The sequence below is a fragment of the Plecotus auritus genome, assembly GCF_963455305.1.
Source record: "Plecotus auritus genome assembly, chromosome: 5".
Lineage (NCBI taxonomy): Eukaryota > Metazoa > Chordata > Mammalia > Chiroptera > Vespertilionidae > Plecotus > Plecotus auritus.
The window spans coordinates 13,479,806-13,502,265 of NC_137776.1; the positions used below are offsets into that span (position 1 = coordinate 13,479,806).

The 22,460-nt window shown below is 41.1% G+C and overlaps 1 protein-coding gene across 1 annotated transcript in view; it reads left to right on the forward strand.

Moving 5' to 3' along the window:
• Window positions 1–22,460, forward strand: part of PARD3B (par-3 family cell polarity regulator beta) — a 925,380-nt gene that overhangs the window by 533,143 nt on the left and 369,777 nt on the right. The window contains exons 12-15 of the mRNA XM_080668084.1: window positions 3,401–3,571; window positions 7,858–7,990; window positions 12,779–12,878; window positions 21,237–21,352. Of these exons, the coding sequence (XP_080524210.1) occupies window positions 3,401–3,571; window positions 7,858–7,990; window positions 12,779–12,878; window positions 21,237–21,352 (520 nt within the window). The remainder of the gene's footprint in view (window positions 1–3,400; window positions 3,572–7,857; window positions 7,991–12,778; window positions 12,879–21,236; window positions 21,353–22,460) is intronic.

A 22,460-nucleotide genomic window follows, 5' to 3' on the forward strand; every position in this document is an offset into this window, starting at 1 on the left:
CTTAGATAGTTGAATTCACTTATATAAAATCAGTTGATGAGAGTTAGCATCCTCGTGCTTAATTAAGCATTTGCTTGAACATAATATCAGTGGGGGAGGGGAAATAAAAAACTACTTTTTCTTGACAAAATTACTCCAAAGCAGAATAGACATACATAATTTTGAGTGATATTTGATGAGTGAGGAGTAATGACCTCATTGAACCAACCTCATTTTACATCAAGACTAGACCTGGGTAGGTATATATAGAAAGCCAGATGGGTAGAGGGGTGTTTTCTTTTTCTCCCTCTTCTAGTTCGCTTCCTTGCTCTTCCATCCCCCAGCTCAGTCTCCTGTCTTCACATCGTTTGCCATCTGACTGGCTTTGCAGGTAGGGTTCTCTTCCAGGAGATATCATGTAACATATTGTCCTCTCTGGGTTTGAAAGTCCCTTTTTGCTTGGAGCATTACTGCTATAGGGACTAGTCATGGTCATCTTTGTAGAATGGTTAGTGAATAGGTGATGCCGAGAAGTCAGGACTTGGGCTCTTCTAATGCAGCACTGACCTTAACTAGCTGAGCAAGTCCTAATCTAAGTGCCTTCTCTTAAGAGGAGTTCAATAAATGGTTTCTGGTCCTCTTTGGCCATCACATTATTCATCTGTACACAGAAAAGGTTGGACAAGATGACCTCTAGGGATGCTTCCAGCTCTAAATTCTGTGATTATATTCTAAATGTTAGGACAACATGGTGCTTAGTGGCATCACCATTAGTGAAATTACCCATCATTTATCTTTTAAGAAAAAGCACACACCAGTAGCAACAGACTAGCCAAGCCTGAAAATGAGAGAGTGTGGATTTTTATCACGCCCGCAGCTCTACAGTGCTACTTGTGGTGAATGTGAATGTCTCTAAAAAAAATCACAGCTGCCCTGGGGTGACCTGACCTGCTTTTTTGTTTGGGATTTGGATTCAGCAAACATGTTCTACTTCAGTGTAGTTCTGCATGCTTGAGACTCAGAATGCAGCTGAAAATAAAAGATTGTGCTTAATACGTGTTGGTAAGAGATTATATACCCCCCCCCAAAAAAATATTCTTTTTATATCTCCTTATCTCTTGGTTACCTCTTCACACAGACCTGGTCCCAGACCTCACAGAGCAGGTTCACAGGAGGTTACCAGGTGGGATCTCACTCAGATTTCATTTCCTTCATTCTACAGATATTCATACAGTTTCAAACTTTATCTTTCTTCTTCCTGTTCCAGAGGACAAGGTGTCCTGCCAAGACTAAGCCTCTACAAATCCAACACTAGACCTCATTTCCTGTTAACATAGCTAAGATCTTGATCCAACTCTTCTGCTTCCTCTTTCTCTTTAAAAACCAGTTGTCCTAAAAAGGTTTTGAGTGACCCTCCTAACCTCCTTCCCAAGATTCAGCCCAGTAATCCTCCTTCCATCAAATGTCTTCCTTTGTAGGACTAACCCATTATGGTTGTTTTTGTTTTACCCCCATTTCCAGGAACCTTAATCTTATTCTTTCTGTGCCTCACTCAAAATAGATAACAGAAATAAGAGATTTCTTTCTCAATTGGCCTTTCCTGTAAATCTCATTTCCAGATTTGCTCCAAATTAGGGTAAAGGTTAAGTGGAATGGGAAAACAAGAGGACGGGAGGGGACACAGCTCTGCTGAGACAGCCCACTCAGGCATTTTACAGCTCTGATGGGTCCCCCTTCTCCATCGATCCCATTGCCTTGCCATCTCAATTTCTTCATCGAGAATGGTGTGTGCTCCTTTGGGTGGCCCCGGAGATCCCACGTGTCCAGCACCCTCTCCAGCAGGTGGCGTATACAGCGCCTCTCTAAAACATTAACTCCCCAGAGCAGCTGTCACCACTCACCCTGTTCCCTCTGTCAGCAGAGGAGTGTCCTCTGACCATCTGCAACCGCACTAGTCGAAACTCATCAACTTGTCCACAGGATTTCTCTTCCAGAGCCATAGTTTTGGCCCTATTGGTCACTTTATGTCTGCTTTTCTCAAGGACGAGTTTTCCTTGTGCATTTCAGTCTGTTCATTTGAACATGGATCCCAGATGCTTCCAACTGCTAACACTCTTTAATGTTTTCCTGACCCTGTTTCGGTGTTGCACAATTACTGTCTAGAGAGGAATAACAAGGGAATCCTAGGAGACACTGAAGAGACCAGGTGCATGATACCTGGCCTTGGGTTGGTTTGTCCGGACCTTGCTTTTGTGACCTGGGGCAAGTCACATCACTTCCCTGCCTCAGTGTTCTTACCTGTAAAATGTGAAGAAAAACATTAATCTACTTCACTGCCTGGAATTCTGTGAGAATCACTTGAGATTGTTAATGGGGGGAAAAAATCTCTGGAAAGGTAAATTGTTGTACACACCTACTGTTATGTCTGTTACATTTATCAGCAGTAGCCACAGCATAACATCCCTAACACTGCCTCTGTGCCTCATAGCAAGAACTTTCTACCCTAGTGGACAACAAGACAGAATTCATGTTTCTAATCTGTCAATATTTTAAGCACCCCTTCCCCACCAGGCTGCCTGTTGGGGATGTGTACCGTGGTCCTCTCAAGTTCTTTTGTTGGCAGAGCTGGATACTGCTAGACTCCTTTTTGTGAGGGATTCTGGCTGATGATGACTAGTGCCAAGAATTGAATTAGTCTAGAGTCCGGGCTGCCTACTCACATGCTGAGGTGCCATTCCTTCCTGGAGATGCTGGACAAAGTACTCAGCAGTCAGAACTTCCTTATAAAAGGCTTAACAATCCCCTTTCTCAAGCTTTTCTGCCAGAGGAGACATCACAGAAAATCGGTCCTTCAAGACATACCTCTGTGTTCCTTTGCAGAGTATCAGACTAGCAACTTTTGGTTGTGTTAGAGAAACTTTCATGAGAATTTTATTCAATAGAGCTAACAACAACATCTGAAAACACATTACCACTGTCAAGCACAAGGCATTTAAGCATGATGTCTCTCTGTGCCTAATAATGCAAACCCTGTTTCTAAGGGATATGACCACTTCCGTTGGTTTTCAAACCCCTTTCCTGGAGTTAGCAACATGGTCCCTGCCAGAGCAAATGGCAGAATCAGGCTGGGTTTGCATACTTGCCAAAGATTCTCGGTAAGAGACATTATACAAAAATCTAAATTATTGCGTCTCAGGACTCTGAAGATTTCTAAAAAAATACTTTCACACAATTCATTATTGCTTGTCTTTGTGACTATTTGATAAGCTCCAGAACATTTTTCTGCCATAGAAAATAAATCATTTCTAATAGCTGAATTATTTTCTGTTTTTGTATTTAAACTTGAACTTTCCCTGGAACAGCCTCATGTCATCACCAGACTTTTCTCTGTTTAGGACTGTTTTTCTTTCCTCTGCCCTAGGACGGTCGTCTGCGGATGAATGACCAGCTGATTGCAGTTAATGGGGAATCTCTCTTGGGAAAGTCCAACCATGAAGCTATGGAAACACTTAGACGATCAATGTCCATGGAAGGAAACATACGAGGGATGATCCAGTTGGTGATTCTGAGGAGGCCAGAGAGGCCGATGGAGGTGAGCAAATCCTTATTTCTGTCAGCAAATTGCCCAAATGGCCTCCTGAATATGCAAACTTCCATCACTAGTTTGGTAGCTAGACTTACCCAGATTCTGAAATTGGAAAAATATGCCCCAGAAGTTCTCTGATGGATTTATGTGGTGAACAGGTGGTTGTATAATTTCAGGCATAACTAGAAGGTGTAAAAATGTGCATATAAAGTAAGTAATTTATCAAATGTAACAGGACCATATTTTCTACTTTTTCCCCAGAAATTCCTAGAGGCCTGGACTTTATGAATAAGGCTTTATTCGCATAATAAATTATTAAACTATGCACCATCTTTTTATATCTTTGATGATGTGCTAGCAGTGTTCATACCTTAGAAAGTTCTTAATCAGATATGTACAATGCTCAGTGTGAAGATCGCTATAAAGCAATCAAATGTCTGTATTCTCCCCCATAATGCACACGTAGATAGTATAGAATGGGGACTTAACTAATTTAAAATGTGATCTATTAAGCAAACTGCTTGTTTTATGTTATTAAATAAATGCTTTTAATTAAATAAAAATACTTAAAATGTTTTATTGTGTTTTCTTTATGGATTTTTTAAATGTATGAAATACTTTTACCTACACATGAAGTATAAGCATAAAATATTCTTGAATGCTAATATTCCTAAATATTTTACTTACAATTGTAGGATTATATTTATATTAAACAAGTATTACATTAGACAATCATATATATTATACAATGATATTAACATTATTTTCTCTTATATATGAAGAGATTATTAAATGCTGCTGAAATTATTTTAAGAACAGATAATAAAAAAGTTTAGAGCAGTTAAAAAAAGCACCAACAAATCACACATATATTCTCTCAAACAAAACATGTTTGTATAATACAATGAGCAGAGTTAAAATAGAATAAGACTAACGAAAATATTTGTTTTAATAATAAGTTCAACTTAAAAAAAAATAAAGGGTTTTCAAATTGACAAGAGTAGAAAGTAGTTTTGGATTACTTGAGTTAAATCCCAGGTTGGCCATTTCCAGGCAACGTGAAGACATTCATAGTTGAGTGCTGGGTACTTGTAGATGACAGGCACTTTTGTCTGTTTTATCCCTCATTTCCCAGCACATCGTAGACACTTAATAAATATTGTTGAATGGATGAATAAAGGTTCCATCTGAGACCTACTTCGTCTGAAGGGTTAGCTGAAGTAGTACACATAAACTGCATCTTACTTTGTTATATTATCAGCTATTGGAAAGGAGTAACTGCACCTTTTTACTCTTCTGTACATAACCTTGTAAATGTTAAATAAATGTAAATTGGCCAATTACTGGAGCCTATATATAATGAGCCAACTCGATTTCAACATTTGTGTCTGCTTAAGTGACAGAGAGGCTTCCATGAATATTTAATGCATTTTACTTATGTACATAGCTATAAAACCTATATTTATTGCTCCCATCCTTGAGAGAATTGGCTCCTTTCTGGTTTAATTTGGTTCCTACTCTGGAGCCCTAGGACTTCATGGAACCGAGTTGTTGGTGAAGGATGACCCGTCTATGCATGTGTGTATTTGACCTCACTTAAGATTTCTTGGAAAAAAGATACTTCAACTAATATAGAAGTCTGGAGGACACTGCTTTAGAGTATCACGCCTGTGCAGATAGCAAAAGTAAAAAATAAAGGAATGTATGTGTTAAGAGTTAGTTATCCCCCATCTCTCATCTTCCCTAATTTTATGTGTTTCTCTAGAACACATAAATGCTTAGTGGATAACTGTTCTGTATTTTGGCTCATCTAGTAGAGACATTTTATCATTTTCATTCTCTTTATTGCAGGTTTTCTCATTTTAAATCTCACACTCCGGGGTGGGTTGACAGTTATACCATCAGAAGAAAGTACTAAACTTTCCATTTGTTGCCCATCCTCAGAAATGTCTTGTTAATATAGTTCACTAGGGAATCAACTGTGAATAAGAAATGGGACAAAAAGCAATTTTTATGAGGACATTTAAACAAGATCCATTTTTAGTTTTCTTAATATTTACATGCTTTCCATGGGGGATAAGCAGGCATTTGACTCTCCGAGCTATTGAGAATCTCTGTGGTGTCCATGAAGATTAAAGAGCATGTTTTCTTATAAAGACAGCTAATCTTTATTAAATTGAAAAGAAATAATCTGCAGCTACTTGATCTCCCAAATCTGTGTTTTACTGTGTCAAAGCATATGCTTTGCGCTCATGTTTGGGGTGTATTCTCCTGTGGGCCAGCAATCACCCCCAGGTGCAATAAGAAAGCATCTGTAACCTAGAAAAAGGTCTCCGCATGGCTCATGCATTCAGGCAAATCAAGTAGACTTGGCAAGAATACCATAATGGTTACTTGAACCTTATATTGATATAAAAATTGAAGAAGCTACTTAAGAAAAGTCAAAATATAGAGTTGTTGGGGTATTTTTCCACATTACCCAGATGTACAAGATGCGTAAACAGTTTTGATGAGGGCCTCGTGAAGAATACCTAATGAGCCCTTGATTGAATCAAAAGCATTTTAAACAGAAACATGTTTTTCAAAGGATGCGCTTGAGGTTCAATTGTAATTCTATTTGAGCCTAGAGACTTGGTGTTAAAAAATGGGTTATGACCTGTTTTTTGTGTGTTTTTTATTCCCCTTTCCCCAAAACATTTTCCTTCCTGCTGCAAGCTCATCTTGGTAGAAGCAGAATATGTTTAAAAATCCATTATATTTTTTATTGGCTGGGACACTAATGGAGGGCTCCATGGCAGCTCCATTTTACAAGCTGAACACTTTAATTAGGCTGTTTACTGATCAGTTGTTGGGATATCGATTGTGTCATTTATCAAAGAGCTGGGAAAGCAGGAAAAAAACATTTTTGTTGTTGTTCTTGTTGTTGTTAAATCATAGCAGGACAACAGTGTGGCGAATACCAGAAGGAAAGGGGGTGAGAGGAGGTAGGGAGGTAGGAGAGGATCATGGGAAGGAGGGTGAATGGTGATAGAAGGGGACTTGACTTGAAGGGGTGAACACACAATACAATATACAGATGATGTATTACAGAATTATACACCTGAATCCTATATAATTGTGTTAACTAATGTCACCCCAATAAATCAGTTTTTTAAAAAAGCGGGAGGCTATACAAGGTAAGTCCTATCTCCCCTGTAACTTCAGAGCAGTTTGCTGAGTGCCCGCCTTGTTTGACGAGCAGTGCAGAGGCAACGGATGTGGAAAAGGTGTTATAAGTCTTGACTAAAAGCTAAAGGACCTTCAGGCACTGAAAACATTTTCATTCCTAAGAATGCATAAAATGAATGTTCTAAATATTTGTCTCATTAGCAGGATACTGTCACTAAAGAGGAAAGTATACATCAAATGCATTGTTTGGGCCAAACGCCTTGGAGCTTTGGGCCCAGATCTGTGTCTCTCTTTGTGGCATCTTACCCTCCCACACGGTCAAGGGCACGGCCAGGAGATGGCTTCCAAGTGACTTCCTTGATATCTGTTAGGACGACACATAATGTGAAGAGGATCAAAACCCCGTTCTCTGTGACTCCATCCTCTTGAACAGATAGCTCTCCATATCAGCCCCACCTACTACACAATTTGGGGTGTTATTCCGGATTCAGCAGTTTTAAGGAAACTGTGAATTTGTTTATTGACTAGAGTTTCTAAATCAAAATTGGAGGGGGAGATATGGAAAAAAAAAAAAAAGAGAGAGAGAGAGAAAAAGTTCTCAGGAGATCCCAGTCTGGCATGGTCACAGCAACTTGTTTTAGTTCCTGGCCAGAAGGCCTGGCGTCTGCAGTGGGCCACACTCATGGCATTTCAGCGGCAAACCTGACTTGTCCTAGAGCGTGTGCTCTGGGTCTCCAGGGAGGGAGGGAACCAGCTGGCTGGCAGAGACACGTCCTTGGCATGAGCTGTGTTCTTGTGTTGACACCGCCACAAGCTGTACTCCCAGATGGAAGAAAAATTGGAAGGAGCCAGTTGTAAACGGGGGAAAGAATAAGAAAAGTAATCCCCTTTTGTGTTGGCTATCAGCACTCCTAAGCCTTAGTACCACATTGTCAGTATTTTTCGATTCCAGATTCAAGGATGTTTTAACTGATAGGCCCGTCTTGATTTTCCGCAGTTGAGGATTTATGGGCAACAGGCTCTTGAAAGATTATTCATCAATCAATCATTCTTTTGCTTTGCTTTCATTGACCGAGTTGGAACATACCTAAAAAGCAGATGTAACTTTTGTGTTCATCCCTCAGGAGCTCGGAGAGGGTGGGGCGTTTTCGAAGCCGTGCTCTGAGAACTGTCCCAGCGCTGTGGCCACCTGCAGGAGGAGCGAGGATGGCACGTGGCATCCGCTTAGCACTTACTGCCCACACCACAAGCAGAGAGGTAAGGCCTGTCCTTGGTCACCCACTCAGGTGGTGCGAGAAAACACCGGCGTGTTTTTATTTTTGTAAAGGGGCGTTAATTAAACCAAGTGCAGACTCTGCTGCTCGGAGTAGTGAGCGCGGAGGTGGGCGGGAGAGCTGACTCTGAAGTTGTGAAGCAGATTCCTGGCATTGCCTCCGGCGTAAGTGACAGTTTCTGTGCTTGATGCCCCACACACGGAGGTTAGTGCCAAACAAACCGTGCCTGGGGAAACAAAATGGCAACTGCCCCCCCCCTTTTTTTTTTTACAATATTTTAATAATGGAAGTTAAGAAGTATAAATAACTAAACTTAAAAAAATGTGTGGTCCAGCTGGCATGGCTCAGTGGTTGGGCATCGACCTATGAAGCAGAAAGTCACTTTTTGATTCCCGGTCAGGGCACATGCCCAGGTTGTGGGCTCGATCCCCAGTGTGGGGCGAGCTGGAGGCAGCCGATCAATGATTCTTTCTCATCATTGATGTTTCTCTCCCTCTCCCTCTCCCTTACTCTCTAAAATTAATTAAAAAAATTTTTTTTAAGTGTGGACTAGTATTAAATCATTAAACGGTCCTAACGTGATTCACAGATTTACGCTTGATTCTGTAAATATCATGAACCTAGACCACTGTGACTATGGGAATGTAATTGCTGAGGTCTCACTGTACCGTCCTGCCCTTTTTACCTGCTGGGGGGTCACATTTCTAGCTGAGCTTGAGATAGGAAACACTTGGATTTTCTTCTTTGTGTTTCAAAAATTCTACTTCAGGTCACCAAGAAAATTCTTTTTATTTCCCTGAATCTAAGTTTTGTATTGTAAAAGCAATACATATTCATTAGCAAAAAAATTAGAGAAAAGTAATAAAAAGAAAAGTCAATGTGACTCATACTTCTGTCTATCAAAGATACTAACCCATACATTTTTATGTATATATTTCAAGTCTTTCCTTCATACAAATATGTGTATAAAGGTGAAGTGGAAGTAAAATATACTATATATAATATTTAGGGAATTGTTTTTTAATTAATAGCACATTATGAACACCTTCCTATGTCACTGGATATTCTACATCATCACATTCAGTAGTCGTACAGTAATCTATTGAATGGAGTGCTGTTTATGTAATCAATTCCTTATTTACATGTAAGATGTTACAGGAGTTAATTATGTGGAAACAGTCTCTCAACTCTGAGATTACTGAGGTTTCTCTAGATTAAATGGTTTCATCAGAATGGGCTGCCGCTTTTCCCTCTAAATTCCCCCATTTCAGTGAGAGCAGTAGCAACAGCTGTGACCATTTATTAAGTGTTTGCTGTCTGTTAGGTACTGTGTTAAACAAGTTACATGCACACTCGAAGTGGATAATATTATTACCCTCATTTTACAGATGAAGAAATAGAAAGTCGGGAGAGTAAATAATTAACCCAGGACCACACACTTGATCCACACAGAACCTGGATCAGCCCGTCTCCCAGATTCAAGTGTATTTCCTGTACCATAGCATGGGCCCTGCCTTGCATGATCCCTTGAACCTTTTAGGTTCAAGTCCTTCTACCTAAAAATATCCATTAAAAGCCCACTTTACTTTGTATCAGATGAAGAAATACTCAGTATGTTTCTTATCTTATTAAAAATTAAAATTTGTCTTGACAAAGCAAGATCTCCTCCTGAGACCTTCAGTTCCAACAGGAGGAGAATCTGGGGAAGGAACAGCAAGTTTTTCACAGACTAAAATAGCTTTCTCCCCCCTGTGCCTATATTAAAGCATATGGCCTTAATATGACTTTATTGTCATTTAAATCTCAAGAAACATGTTCAGTGGCCATCCAAGATCAGGGTTTTATTCCTAAGTATACCTGTGACATCCACAGGAACATTGGGCACCTTACCGCCTATCTTTTCATAATTTTCAGTACCTATAAAACATGATGCTGAGTGATAATTGCACAGTATATTTTTAGAGGACGCTGAAACATTCAAGGATATTGATAATATCTAGAAGGGCTAACAAAGGCTAAAATTATGGAACTACATAGAGTATAAGACTACACCCAGAAAAAAGTTTTACAATAATAAGGTCCATTCAAAACAACATGCTAAAAGCAAACGTATAATACTTTAGAATGTCAGTAGAATGTTCAGAGTTGCTATTTCCAATGGACAAGTGGAGTTGGTTAGGCACAGTGGCCACAGACAACCACTGGGCAGTTCTGTCTGTTCTCTTCCTCCTGAGACATAGATCCAGGTAGAACAACATTTACACCAATGGAAAACCCATGCAGATCAGCTACCTACAAGGTTCCTACTACACTTCCTCCCTGGACCTCAATTTTCTAAGGGAAACATAAAAAATCCAGTCCTTTCAAGAAGTGACTCACTAAACATTATTTCTTAAACATCGGAGAACATCTATTTTATTATTTTCTTGTGGATCTGTGATATACTATGTTATAAGAATTAGGCCTATGAAAGCATAGACTCATGAAATTTTAATTGTAAGAGGCCAGTGGGCGAAATTCTCTTACTTTTCATATAAGCATATTGACTGAGAGACAAAAAAACATAGATATAACAGAATTTATAAACATGATGCTGTAGAAGATGACCATGATCATCACCTCTTTGTAATCTTAATAACATTTTAAGTTTTGAGAACCACTGGTGGTTGCCGAGTTTCGGACGCCTGGGAGGTGGCAATAGGTCACCAAGACCCGTAAAAACAGAGTGAGTGTTGACTCACCAAAACCCACTCCTTTAAGGAACTCTTTTAGAAAAACAAGATTGATTTGACAAAATGCAATGTCTAGTGAGGAAAGGAACTATTACAGCCAAAACATTGACTTTTTTTTTCTTTCCTTTTTGCTTTCCTTTGTATATTTAAAAATCCAATGTTGATATGCTGTGTTCCATCCATTTTGTAATAATAGTACATACCACCCACAGTTCCACATTTCTTTTTTTTTTGTACATGCATATTTCTGTCAAGCTGTTCCACAGAAAAGGCATTTTTAGAACTAACATTTGTAGAAATTGTAACACCATAAAATTCACATTTGTGTTGGAGAATTGCTAGCAATGCCTGCAGTGGAAAAAGCGTGGTTCCAGGATGGTAATGAGGATGGAGGTTGTGTCCCAGGGGGTCACTGTGAAATCCTATTAAGCATTTGAATGGTAATAAAGTCCACCAACACTGTATTTTCAGAAGAATCTTGCTGGCTGATCTCTCTGTGGGCCAAGGAATAACCTAAGCACAGTTTGCCTCTTATTTGTTACTAGAGGCCCAGTGCACAAAATTCGTGCACTCAGGGAGCGGGGGATCCCTCTGCCCAACCTGCACCCTCTCACAGTCCGGGAGCCCTCAGGGGATGTTTGACTGATGGCTTAGGCCCGCTCCCTTAGGGAAGTGGGCTTAAGCCTGCAGTCAGACATCCTTAGTGCTGCCGTGGAGGCAGGAGAGGCTCCTGCCACCACCACTGTGCTCACTGCTTCTGGCTGAATGGCGCTCCCCCTGTGGGAGTGCACTGACCACCAGGGAGCAGATCCTGCCCCCTGGTGGTCAGGGCACGTCATAGCGACTGGTCGTTCCCCAGTTTGGTCAATTTGCATATTGGCCTCTTATTATATAGGATTACCTCTCCCTCCCTGCCCTACTCCCGCTTTCCCTCCATGTCAGCTCACATGCACTCCAGCCCCTGCCTCAGTCACCCATTGCCCCAAGTCTGTCCAGGATCACCCATGGGGTCTCCTCTAAGCCTTTCATCCCTACCCCGAATCAAACGTTTGGTTCTATGTCCTGTCCCACTGAATCCGTGTTCCCCGGGGTCCTTTGAGGCAAAACCTAATAGTACAATTATTCCTGATGTGTCTTCTCATGGGAACCAGCATGTATCCATCCACCCCTCCATAGCATGAAAGGCACTACCTCTACAGTGGTGATCAGAAATAGAATTATACTTTTCAATCTTACTGATGTTTATTGGATCCCTCCATTGTGCAGAATACACTATCAGAGATGTAAAGATGAATACAATGCCTTTAGTGTTCTTAAGAATAGTCTAAAGCAGGGGTCAGCAAATGTTGCCTGTGAAGGGCCAGACAGTGAATATTTTTTCCTTGAGGGCCATAGGATCTCTGCTGTTGCTCCTTAGCTCTGACAGTCTAGTGCAAAAGATTAGGCTGAAAAGTATACATTTTTGGTGGGTAGGAAAATCAAGATTCAGACTTCAGTCTTTTTGCTTCCAAAGCCCCAAGCCCAGGGGTTTTGATTATGAAACAGATGCAAAAAGAGTATTTTTCCCTCTACTGTGTCTAAATGGGGAGTGGATATACTGTATCTCATGATTTTTTTCAAGTACTTTTTGTCACTAAGGCAAATGCTTAAGTCACCATATAATCCAGAGCATTCATTACAGAGTCTTGTTTATAAAACTGTTGTCATGAAAGACATAGCTTTGTTAATCTTCCACTCATCACAGGGAATAAATGTGTGTCAGCCTTTCCTGAGATGGAAAAAGGTAGTCAAGATGCATGGACTTGCCGGGAGTTGCCAGCGGGTCACCAGCTTAAAAACATATTAGCAGGCTTAGAGTTCCTTGTCCAGGCTGCACTAGCTCTCCTTCAAATCCCTCCATTCCATCTGAGGACTTGTTTATTTCGAGGTTGGTTTATGTGCTGGTGAAAATTGTGTCTGAGAGTTGGACTGAAACACAAGCCGGCACTGAATGATTCTGCCCCCCGTTTACTACAGCTTCATTTGTTCTTTGTTTATAGAGCCATTGCTTCCCAGTGATGGATGGGCCGAGAGCGAAGTACCTCCTTCTCCATCACCACTTCCCGTCCTGGAATTGGGCCTTGAAGATTACAGCCACAGGTATCGATAAAATGATATACCATAAATGTTCCTAGTTATAGTTTTTCGGGGAAATCCTAGAAACCTTATTTTTACTCTGTTTCTTTCCAGAATGGAAATCTCAGAGTGCCTATAATTCCTTTCCAGTGAAGGCTTCTCATAGCTGATAGATTCGATTGTTCGCATTTTGCTTCTTGGAATTTTTTAAGATTTATCATATATGATAAAATACTTAAGAAAATTGTTGGATTTTCTTTTGCCAAGTTAAAACCTTGGACACAGTGGAAATCTAAGAAAAGTTATATGGGAAGCTATAAAGCAAAACTGAGAAGACATAAAGCTTGGGTTTTTTATATTTTCCTTCTTTTGTAATTGGCAAACCCTAAAGGTATTTTAAAAAATAGCTGTTCCCAGAAAGTTAATGGAATCTAAAAATTAAAGCAATGCCATATATAATCTAAAATATTGCAAAGAGTGCCCAATGTTATATCCATTTTGTAATAGAAACCAAAAAAAATCAATATTTTTTAGAATCACACAAGCATGAGAGAGAGAGATTTGCTAAGCATACACACCATTTAACTAGTGGAATTCATAGATTTTGTTCTTCTGATGAATTTTAAAACTCATTAAATTGCCCCTTTGCTATTTTCTATATTTATTATGGCTGTTTAAAACTGTGCATTGTATTCTATTCTATGTCCCATGATAATCCTGTGCAATTTTTTTCATTTTCCTTGCAGCAATGCTGGTGTTATTCCTATTATACTTTTTATTACAATCTGCTAAAAATTAAAGCAACACAACAAGAGAATAGCTAACTCTATTAGCTGGCAGCTTACCTATACTTAGCTATCTCTGATTCCAACATTTTTTAAGTCAGCTATCTCACTCAAAGACAGTTTCACCAACTAGATTGATAATCGCACTCATGTTCTAGATCTCTGTCTTTTGGGGATTTTTGAAAGAATATCTGGACATATTTAATTTTGTGCATTCATTTCCATTGCCTGCCTCAATCCTGAATCAAAAATGACAGACTGGTGGCATTAAATATTTTTTTAAAGAATACTTTCATTTATTCTACTTGAGTGTTTATCCTGTATATATGTGCAAAACTTTTGGGACAATGCAAAGAAAAATCAGATGTAAATCCTCCCCTCAAGAAGGTGGTAGGCTAGTCGGTAAAAGTGACCAGCAGAACACAAGGTACAAAGTGGTATTTACGAAAGTGATACAGACAAAATGCTCTGGATGTCTAAAAGGGAGGAGAATGCCTCCAGATAGAGCACCCAGAAAACATGATGGGAAAAAAGTGGCATTTGAGATGAATCTTAACATGCAAGTAGGGTTTCAACAGACAGGAACATGTTATGGCCAGGTTTTGGGTGTGAGACATAGGTTAGGAAAATGGAGGACGGTTAATGTTCACTGGAAACACAGCCTCTTCAGGTACCTTCTGTGGCAACTGGAGTGAGAGGTACTGAGGACTGTCCTGGGGAGGATGGGAGAAGCCTTCAGCTTGTTCCCAGTGAAAGAGGGACCAAGGCGGGTCTGCCCCCCACTCTCTGGAAACAGGTTCTCGTGGTGTCACAAGAAAGGCATTTCAGGGCCAATCATGAAGGAGGATTTTAAGCAAGTGTTAAGATTTATTAGCGTGCCCTTGAAAAGGCTGCTTTGTTGAGGCGCTTCCCTGGCATTCAGCTGGTAGGTGGCATTCACTGCCCCCAGGTACACCACGCCCACATCCAGACCAGGTGGGTTAAAGCCATCTCACTGCGAAAGAAGTCTAGCTTCAGATGCCACAGGTTTGCACTTGTCCCCAGGGCCCAGAGCTGTACCCCCTGTCTGCCTGTACCCCCACATCAGAGGCCCAGGAGTCTAGCTGAGTCTCTTTGCCTCAGTCTGGCCTGCGATCAGCACTGTGAGCACTGTGCTTCGGCCCTGCAGCTGCTAAAGAGACTGGGGCTTTTGTTAAGTTTACCTGTATCTCCTTGGGTTTGGGAAGCGGAAAGCTTTCTTTCAAACTATCCAGTATTTTTCCTGGATCTTCCTGGGGCTATGCTGGAATCTCCTTCCTAGATGTTAGGCTTTGCCCTTGTCCAATCCCATCTTTTCCCCAGGTTGGTTTCCTCCCCTTTCTGAACCAATGAAAAGACTTTCCCCTTAACCATTTCTCCCTCCCCTTTAATCCAGGGAAGGGGGACGGTTGTTGCCGGGGACATTGGAAAACCAGTCTTTCCTGCCCTCTGGGATGTTAGTCTGTTTGGCAGAGTGATGGAGGCTGTTCCCCTGTGTGACTAAAACTGTAGTTTCCAGATTTAATCAGCCTCAGGCAGTGTTCTCCCTTCTCTTTTTGTTAATTTCTAACTAGCTGCCTATGCTAACAAGATGAAAAACCCTGAGAGAGAGCGAGAGCGAGAATTCAGAGATGTCACAGAGATAGAATCAGTGAGAATTAGCAAGTGCCTTTTTGGACGCTTCAGTGTCCCCACAGATTTTTTTTTCTTGCCCTTTTCTGTAAAGCTCTTTTCTCCACGATCTTTAAAAACAGCTTATATTGGCCCCCACTGCTGTAAATCTTCATCACATGATTTGAAATAGTAACTTCCATGTCTATTTCCCTCTCCCTCCCTAACCTTCTGTGTTTTGGCTTCTGTTCTCACCCCTTCCCTAGAATTGCTCTCTTCGTCAACAGTAATCTCCTTTCAATTAAAAGTATGTCGTTGTCTCAAACCTGATTCCTTTTTTCTCCTCCACAGTATTAGAGTCATTAATTTGCTCACTCATCCACCCAAAAGTATTTATGGAGCTCTAAACTGGTCACTGCAGAAGGTACTCAGATTAGAAAACATCCCTGCCCCAAGGAGTGCAGCCCCCTCTTGAAGAGACAGACACACAGATAAGAAGTAGCCTGCTTGCTGAGCATTAGAGACAATCTGCTGTCGGAGCCCAGAGGAGTGGGCCAATAACTCTGCCTGCAGGTAGAAGGAAGCTCTTACAGGAGAAGTAATGTTGAAATGATCCCTTGGAGAAGAGAAAGGAGCTTAGGAGGCAGAGAAATGGTGGGAAGGGCAGTTTGGGTTAGGAAAACCCAAATGAAGGCAGAGGGCCATACAGAGCATGCTCAGGGTGGCTGAAGCATCTGGTACTTGGGGAAGAATCAATGGGAAGGGCATTGTCTCTCACTCTGTGGGCACCGGCTTCTCCAGAGAGCGGAGAAGCATTGAAGGGTTTCAAGCCTGGGTGACAATATCATGTCAGTGCGTTTGGTTGTGGAGGATGAGTGGACGGAAGAAGCACTAGACAAGGTTATAGTCTGGGGACTGGCAAGAGAGGAGAAGGGCTTGAATGGAGGGAAGAGCAGCATGGTGGAGAGGAACAAACAGCCAACGACGTGTTTGAGATAGAAGGAACAAATCTAAAGCTTTGAAACCTCTCCCTCCTGGGATTTCCTGACCTGCACCATCCTGTGAGCTGCTGCGTTGCCTAGGTGACCAGCAGCAGTGGGGTTTGGATGTGTGAAACTTGGGGTGGAGGAAGAATTGGAAGGGATCCAGGATGGCTGAGCAAAGGAGGCTGGGAGGCCGTCCTGTCTTTCAAAATAAGTAAATAAATAAATGAACTTTGAAAGCCCTCTAAAAGGGAAAGCGGTGCTTTAGGGATGGAGCCAGTCTTATGAAGCAGAAAACTGCTGTTGCATGAAGAGTGAAAAACAGATTTGATCAAACCTAATGCCTGTACTTTGAACCGAAATGAAATCGGGGATTTACTGAACTTATTTGTAGCATTATTCAATAATTAGCAGACAAAAATTTAGAATATATGTGTCTGAGTAAAAAGTAAATAAATATAAAGGAAATATATTTTCTATAGTGATATGTCAGGGCAAATTAACAGCAGACAGAATATAGTAACAGCTTAGACAATATTTGGTTGTTGTCTATTTCCCTCTATCTTGATTCTATCTCATGTCTCTGTCCTCTCTCTCTCTCTCTCTCACACACACACACACACGCACATGCATGCACACGCACACGCACACGCACACGCACACACTCATCTTTTCTCACTCAGAGTAGCCAATTGTTGAAGCCTATTTGTGGACACCTCAGATTTCTGACGTGATATCGGCATGCCCCTAAAAACTTATCCCCCAGCTTTTATTTCAGACAGTTCTCCTTGAACATTCATGGCCAGGTCCTACATGTCTGTCACATTCCTGATTTGCCACCACACCCAGGACACTGGTGTGTGTTTCATGCTACCCCGTTTATTCATTATGCAGCATAATTTGACACTGAGTATCATTTCTATCTGATAGATCCCCTGGTTGTTCATGCTGAAAACACAGCCTTTACCGCAGGCATGTCTGTGGCCTGCTGTCAACGTCCAGCTTCCCGCAGCATCACTGTGGCCCACTCAGCCATGAGCACAGGCAGGCTCCTTCAAGAGTAACATGCGTCATATTTCATAATCGCCGTGTCACTCTCCCACTCAAAGAACTTTTCATATGTAGCATAAACTGCAAACTGTTTTGCTAGTCAAACTTACATGTCTGAAATATTGGCATGTTAACTGATTCAGTGCTACACTCATTATGGAAGTGCCTGTATGCTCGCATTGGCTTTAATCCCATAGTGCCATCATTAGACTTACTTCCCTCCTTACCTATCGGCCAATCTGATATCAGCTTCAAATTCATTTGTACCATTGCAAGTGTACACTTGGCCACATTCAAAACAATGGTAGCAGATGCATATATCACTATGGTTAATTTTATTTATTTGATTATATATCAACATATCTACAAAAAGAAATTCACTTTATTTAGACAGGGCCTTGATTTTATTTCATCAAGTGGTATTATCAGCTTTTATTGTTTTTTGTTTGTCTGTTTGTTTGTTTTTAATGGAGATAGAGAAGGTTGTCTCCCAAGAGTCTGGGGAAATTTGAGTTTTTAGTCTTAATTTGTCAATTAATGTGTGGTTTCGTAAAGTAACCTAAGACAATGAAGTGCCATTAACTAGTATGTTACTCATTTGGGTAGATTCGCACAGTCTTCCTTGAGCAGAAGGCTTTAACTGCATGGGGCCTAAGTTTCAATGGGGACTATTCACGTTGGTCCTAAACCTCCTCCCTAAGGACTTTCATTATAACGCATGGCATGTGTTTGGATTGACTCTTTGGTTTTCCTTTATTTCATGATATGCACCCCTCTCCTGAAACAAACCAAAAAAAAAGTGAATCTAAAATGCAAGAAGCATCAGAGAGTGAGCAAATCTATAGTAACAGGAAAAGTTTCAATTTCTTTGGACTCAGGATCAGCAACAACCTGTGCCTCAGTTGGCCACCAATTTAGCCAACGTTTTTGTGGCTCTGGGAAAAGTTCAAGAAACCACAGTTTGGGTCCTGGCTTGGCCACCGGCCCGCTGTGTGACCTTGAAACTTCAGCCCTCCCCTTTGGGCCCGAGTGTCTTATCTACAAGATGGAGAGTTAGATGAGGTGACCTTTCCCGCCTCCTGGCTCTGAAAGGCTCTGATTCTATGAAGCCCATGAGTCTTTCTGACACTAAAATCACATCATCACCAGAGATCAAAGGATGAAAGACTAAGTGCACATGGAGGTCAGATAACATCATTAAAGGCAAGTGCTTCCAAACAGGAGGCTGAGGGGGAGCTCACAGTCACAGTAGCATCCGAGTTCTTTAAGATGAGCTGAAGCAGTGAAAGTGTTGCCATTATGCGAGGCCAGTGGCAATAGCACTAGTGGGTCAAGGATTTTTGTTCACAGTTGGCATATTTTGCCATCACTAGACACCACATCTAATACATTTTCTATGTCAGTGGCTTTGTCTATTGAAAATGTAGACAGACATCAAGAAAGAAGCAAAAAAAAAAATAAGCTTCAAATTTGAAAGAGCAGATTTAAACGTCTTGAGAAGTTTTTGTGGAAATGTATTTCTTCACTGTAGAGTGCCTCAGGCCCTCATTCAGAGACCAATCTAACCTACAGAAATAAAGAAAAGAATTAATAGCTCACTTATTGAGCTCTTATTGTATGCTAGGCACTATTGTCAATATTAACAAATTTCAAAATTAATCCTTACAATAACCTTAAAAAGTAAGTGCAGCCAAAACCGGTTTGGCTCAGTGGATAGAGCGTCAGCCTGCGGACTGAAAGGTCCCAGGTTCGATTCCGGTCAAGGGCATGTAACTTGGTTGCGGGCACATCCCCAGTAGGAGGCGTGCAAGAGGCAGCTGATCAATTTTTCTCTCTCATCGATGTTTCTGACTATCCCTCTTCCTTCCTCTCTGTAAAAAATCAATAAAATATATTAAAAAAAAAAGTAAGTGCGATTACTCTTCATTTTGTGCACTAGTACACTGAAGCCATGGACCCTGGCCTCTCGCTCTCAAGCCCAGGGCCCTGATCATTGCACCACCTTACCCTTCTAAACAGTAGCGAAGGGGTCTCAGACACCGACCTACCAAGAGGCTGAAAAAGCAGAGAAGGCAAAGTACCTGTAAAAAGCCCGGGGAACTAAAAAAGCAGAAATTTGCATTCGTTTGGGAAGCTTACGCAGATCTATTTATTTATCTGCTTGTTTCCTAAAAGCTTCTATAGAACTTACCCTGAAGAGACACTCTTCTCCTGACTTTACAAACTTAAATCACTTTATCTCTTAACAACACTGTAAGATAGGGAGTGTAATTATACCCGTTTGCTACATAAGGGAATCCAGGCACAGGAGGGTCAATAACCTGCCCAGGTCCCACAGCTGGTAAGCAGCCAGGATTTAGAACTGGGCAGACCCGCTGTGGCGTCTGTGCCCGTGAGCGCTGTGCTGGGCTGCCTGTCCCGGTGCTTCTGTCATCTCCCCACTGCATCACAACAATAGAGGTTCGTTCATTCATTCATTCATTCATTCATTCAGCAATGTTACATAGCTGCCCTTCAATTTTAATATTGCTGTAAGGCAATATTACATATGCATGACTAATGAGTTTCAATAAAAGATTAAACTTATTTTGGTATATTTGATTAAGAAACTGTGATCCCCTGTACATTTTAGAAGGGTTTTCATTCATAATAGTTTATTTTTGTTGTCGTTGTTTTATTGTTTATAGTGTCAAATATCAACTGTTTAAAAAATTCAGCCTCACTACTTTCAGACTCACCAAGATACTTGATTTGAGTTTTCGCTGTATTTAAGATTAGGATAAAGTTATGTTAAAATGAGCCACCATATTTACCCATAATTACCTTCTGAACATACAGGAGTACCAAGGGAGAAAGTTGCTATAATTTAATTTATTATATACATATACATATACATATACATATATATATACATATATATATATAATATATGTATATATATAATAAAAGCATAATATGCTAATTAGACCAGACATCCTTCCAGACGACCTTCTGGACAAAGCGGGGGCTGCAGCCACAGTTGCGAGGGAGGGATCAGGCAGCTGCTGTGGCTGCGAAGGCCCACTCTTGCATGAATTTTGTGCATCAGGCCTCCAGTATATATATAATTTATTTCCAGATCAAGAAATAAGCTCTCATCTGTAATTCCCTTATATAATTTCCTCCATCCTCAAGCAAAATAAATACAGTGTTCAGCAGAAATAGAATTCTATGAGATTGACTACAAGTATTAGGAACCCTATAATGAACATTTGATGTATCTTGTGTCTAAATTGTCAACTGTGCTTTCCCTGTTATTTCCTTTTGGTATTATTGATGAGTAGACTATTTGCTCAGCATTAACATTAGTTTTAGATACTAGATCTAAAAAAAGTAGAAAATCAAACCGCTGCAGCCATCAGTCATTCAACAGGATGCTTTTCTCTAAGGATTCCCTTTCACTTGTTTTTCAAGGAAGGCATGCCTAGCCCATAGACATTTAACCCGAGTCTAGTCTGTGCTGATATCTGGCAACATCCTTTGAAGTGCCTGTGCATTCCTGCCTCGCCTTATACACTCAGTTATAGATTGTACCACAGGATCCCAATTAGCGGGAACCAGTCAAGAGGAAAACACCATATTAGCCAGAGAATATTTTATTTAAATTGTAGAGTGTGATAACATATATGAAAAAGAAATTGCTACGTCTCATGAAAGAAACCTGACATTCAAGAATTAGTTTAAAATGCATGGTTATGTGCTGCAAAGAGAGTGATGAGGGTCTCTGTTCAAAATGAGGACTGCTTCCGAGGAGGGAAGGAGGGAGGGAGGGAGGGAGGACGAGAGAGAGAGAGAGAGAGAGAGAGAGAGAGAGAGAGAGAGAGAGAGAGAGAGAGAGAGAGAGAGAGAGAGATTTTATTCTAAACCTAAATATGGCATCTGGCTTTTTTCCACAGTTCTGGGATGGATCCGGCTGTGTATTTTCCAGATCAGCACATCAACTTCAGATCTGTGACACCAGCCAGGCAGCCCGAATCCATGAGTCTGAAAGCCTCAAAGAGCATGGACCTTGGTAAGTGAGGGTGGGGTGACTTCCAGGTCAGCTCTCCAGCCTCAGCCCATCTGTCTTCCCTAATGTCCTGCCTTTGTTTCCTCAACTCCAACCTTATGGGGCAGGGCCTACTGACGCCTGGAGAAGAGGGTAATGGTCATCTATCTTCTCACTTCCTCTCACATACTTCATTGCAATTATCCCTTCCCTTTGTAAGAGAGAGATAGATGACTTATTTTTATAAAGTGGTCCATATAGGTCAGAAAAATATGATGAGTCGTTCCAGAGGATGTGAATACCATTAGCATTTAACTCACCTGCCTTTGGATCTATGCTCTCGCTTCTGATGGAGCCTTTCCTTTGCCAGAGAAGATAATGTGGTTAAATGCATCCTCTTCCACAGGATTTCCCCTCTCTGTGGGTGATGGGCAGGAATGGCAGCAAAGGATTCATGTCTTTAAATGCCCATCTCCCCATCCTGTGACACTGGAGGGAAGAGGGGTCCTGGGTTTGCCAGACTGAGGGTGCCAGGGTTCCCTCGGTTGGTGCCTGAACAACTTCATTGAGGTTCTGAGCCCCACAGGGAACCCAGTAGACTGTTGGCTGCCAGGGCAGATCCAGGGCCCATGCACAAACCAGGCCCTGGAATGTGGCACCCTGGAAACCTTTCAGATACCCAAGGACATTGCTGCCCTCCCATGGGCTCTTGCGGAGAGCAAATGTTTAGAGAGGAGTGTGGGTACAAAATAAATTCTCAGCGAATTATTCATTGCTTCCTGAATGCTCAGAGGCCATGCTTTGCCAATGTTTTTTTTCTTGAGGCATATTACATATTTTATTAGTAGCAAATAGTAGAAAATAGAATAATCAAAACTGCATGTTCTACAAAACAATCTGATAAATAGTGCTTATCTGTAACTCATTTACAGGAGTTCAGAAAAATGTTCAATCATGATGAAACAAGAGAAATTCATCCTATTTCCTATAAATTAAACAGATCCCCGGGATACATTTGCTCCGGTAGAAAGCCTTACCAAAGATGCAGGGCTGGGCACTGGCAAAAGGGGGTATTTTCTCTCATGTCATCCTTTGAAAAAGAGGAATAATGTGTGACAATGGCATAGGTTAT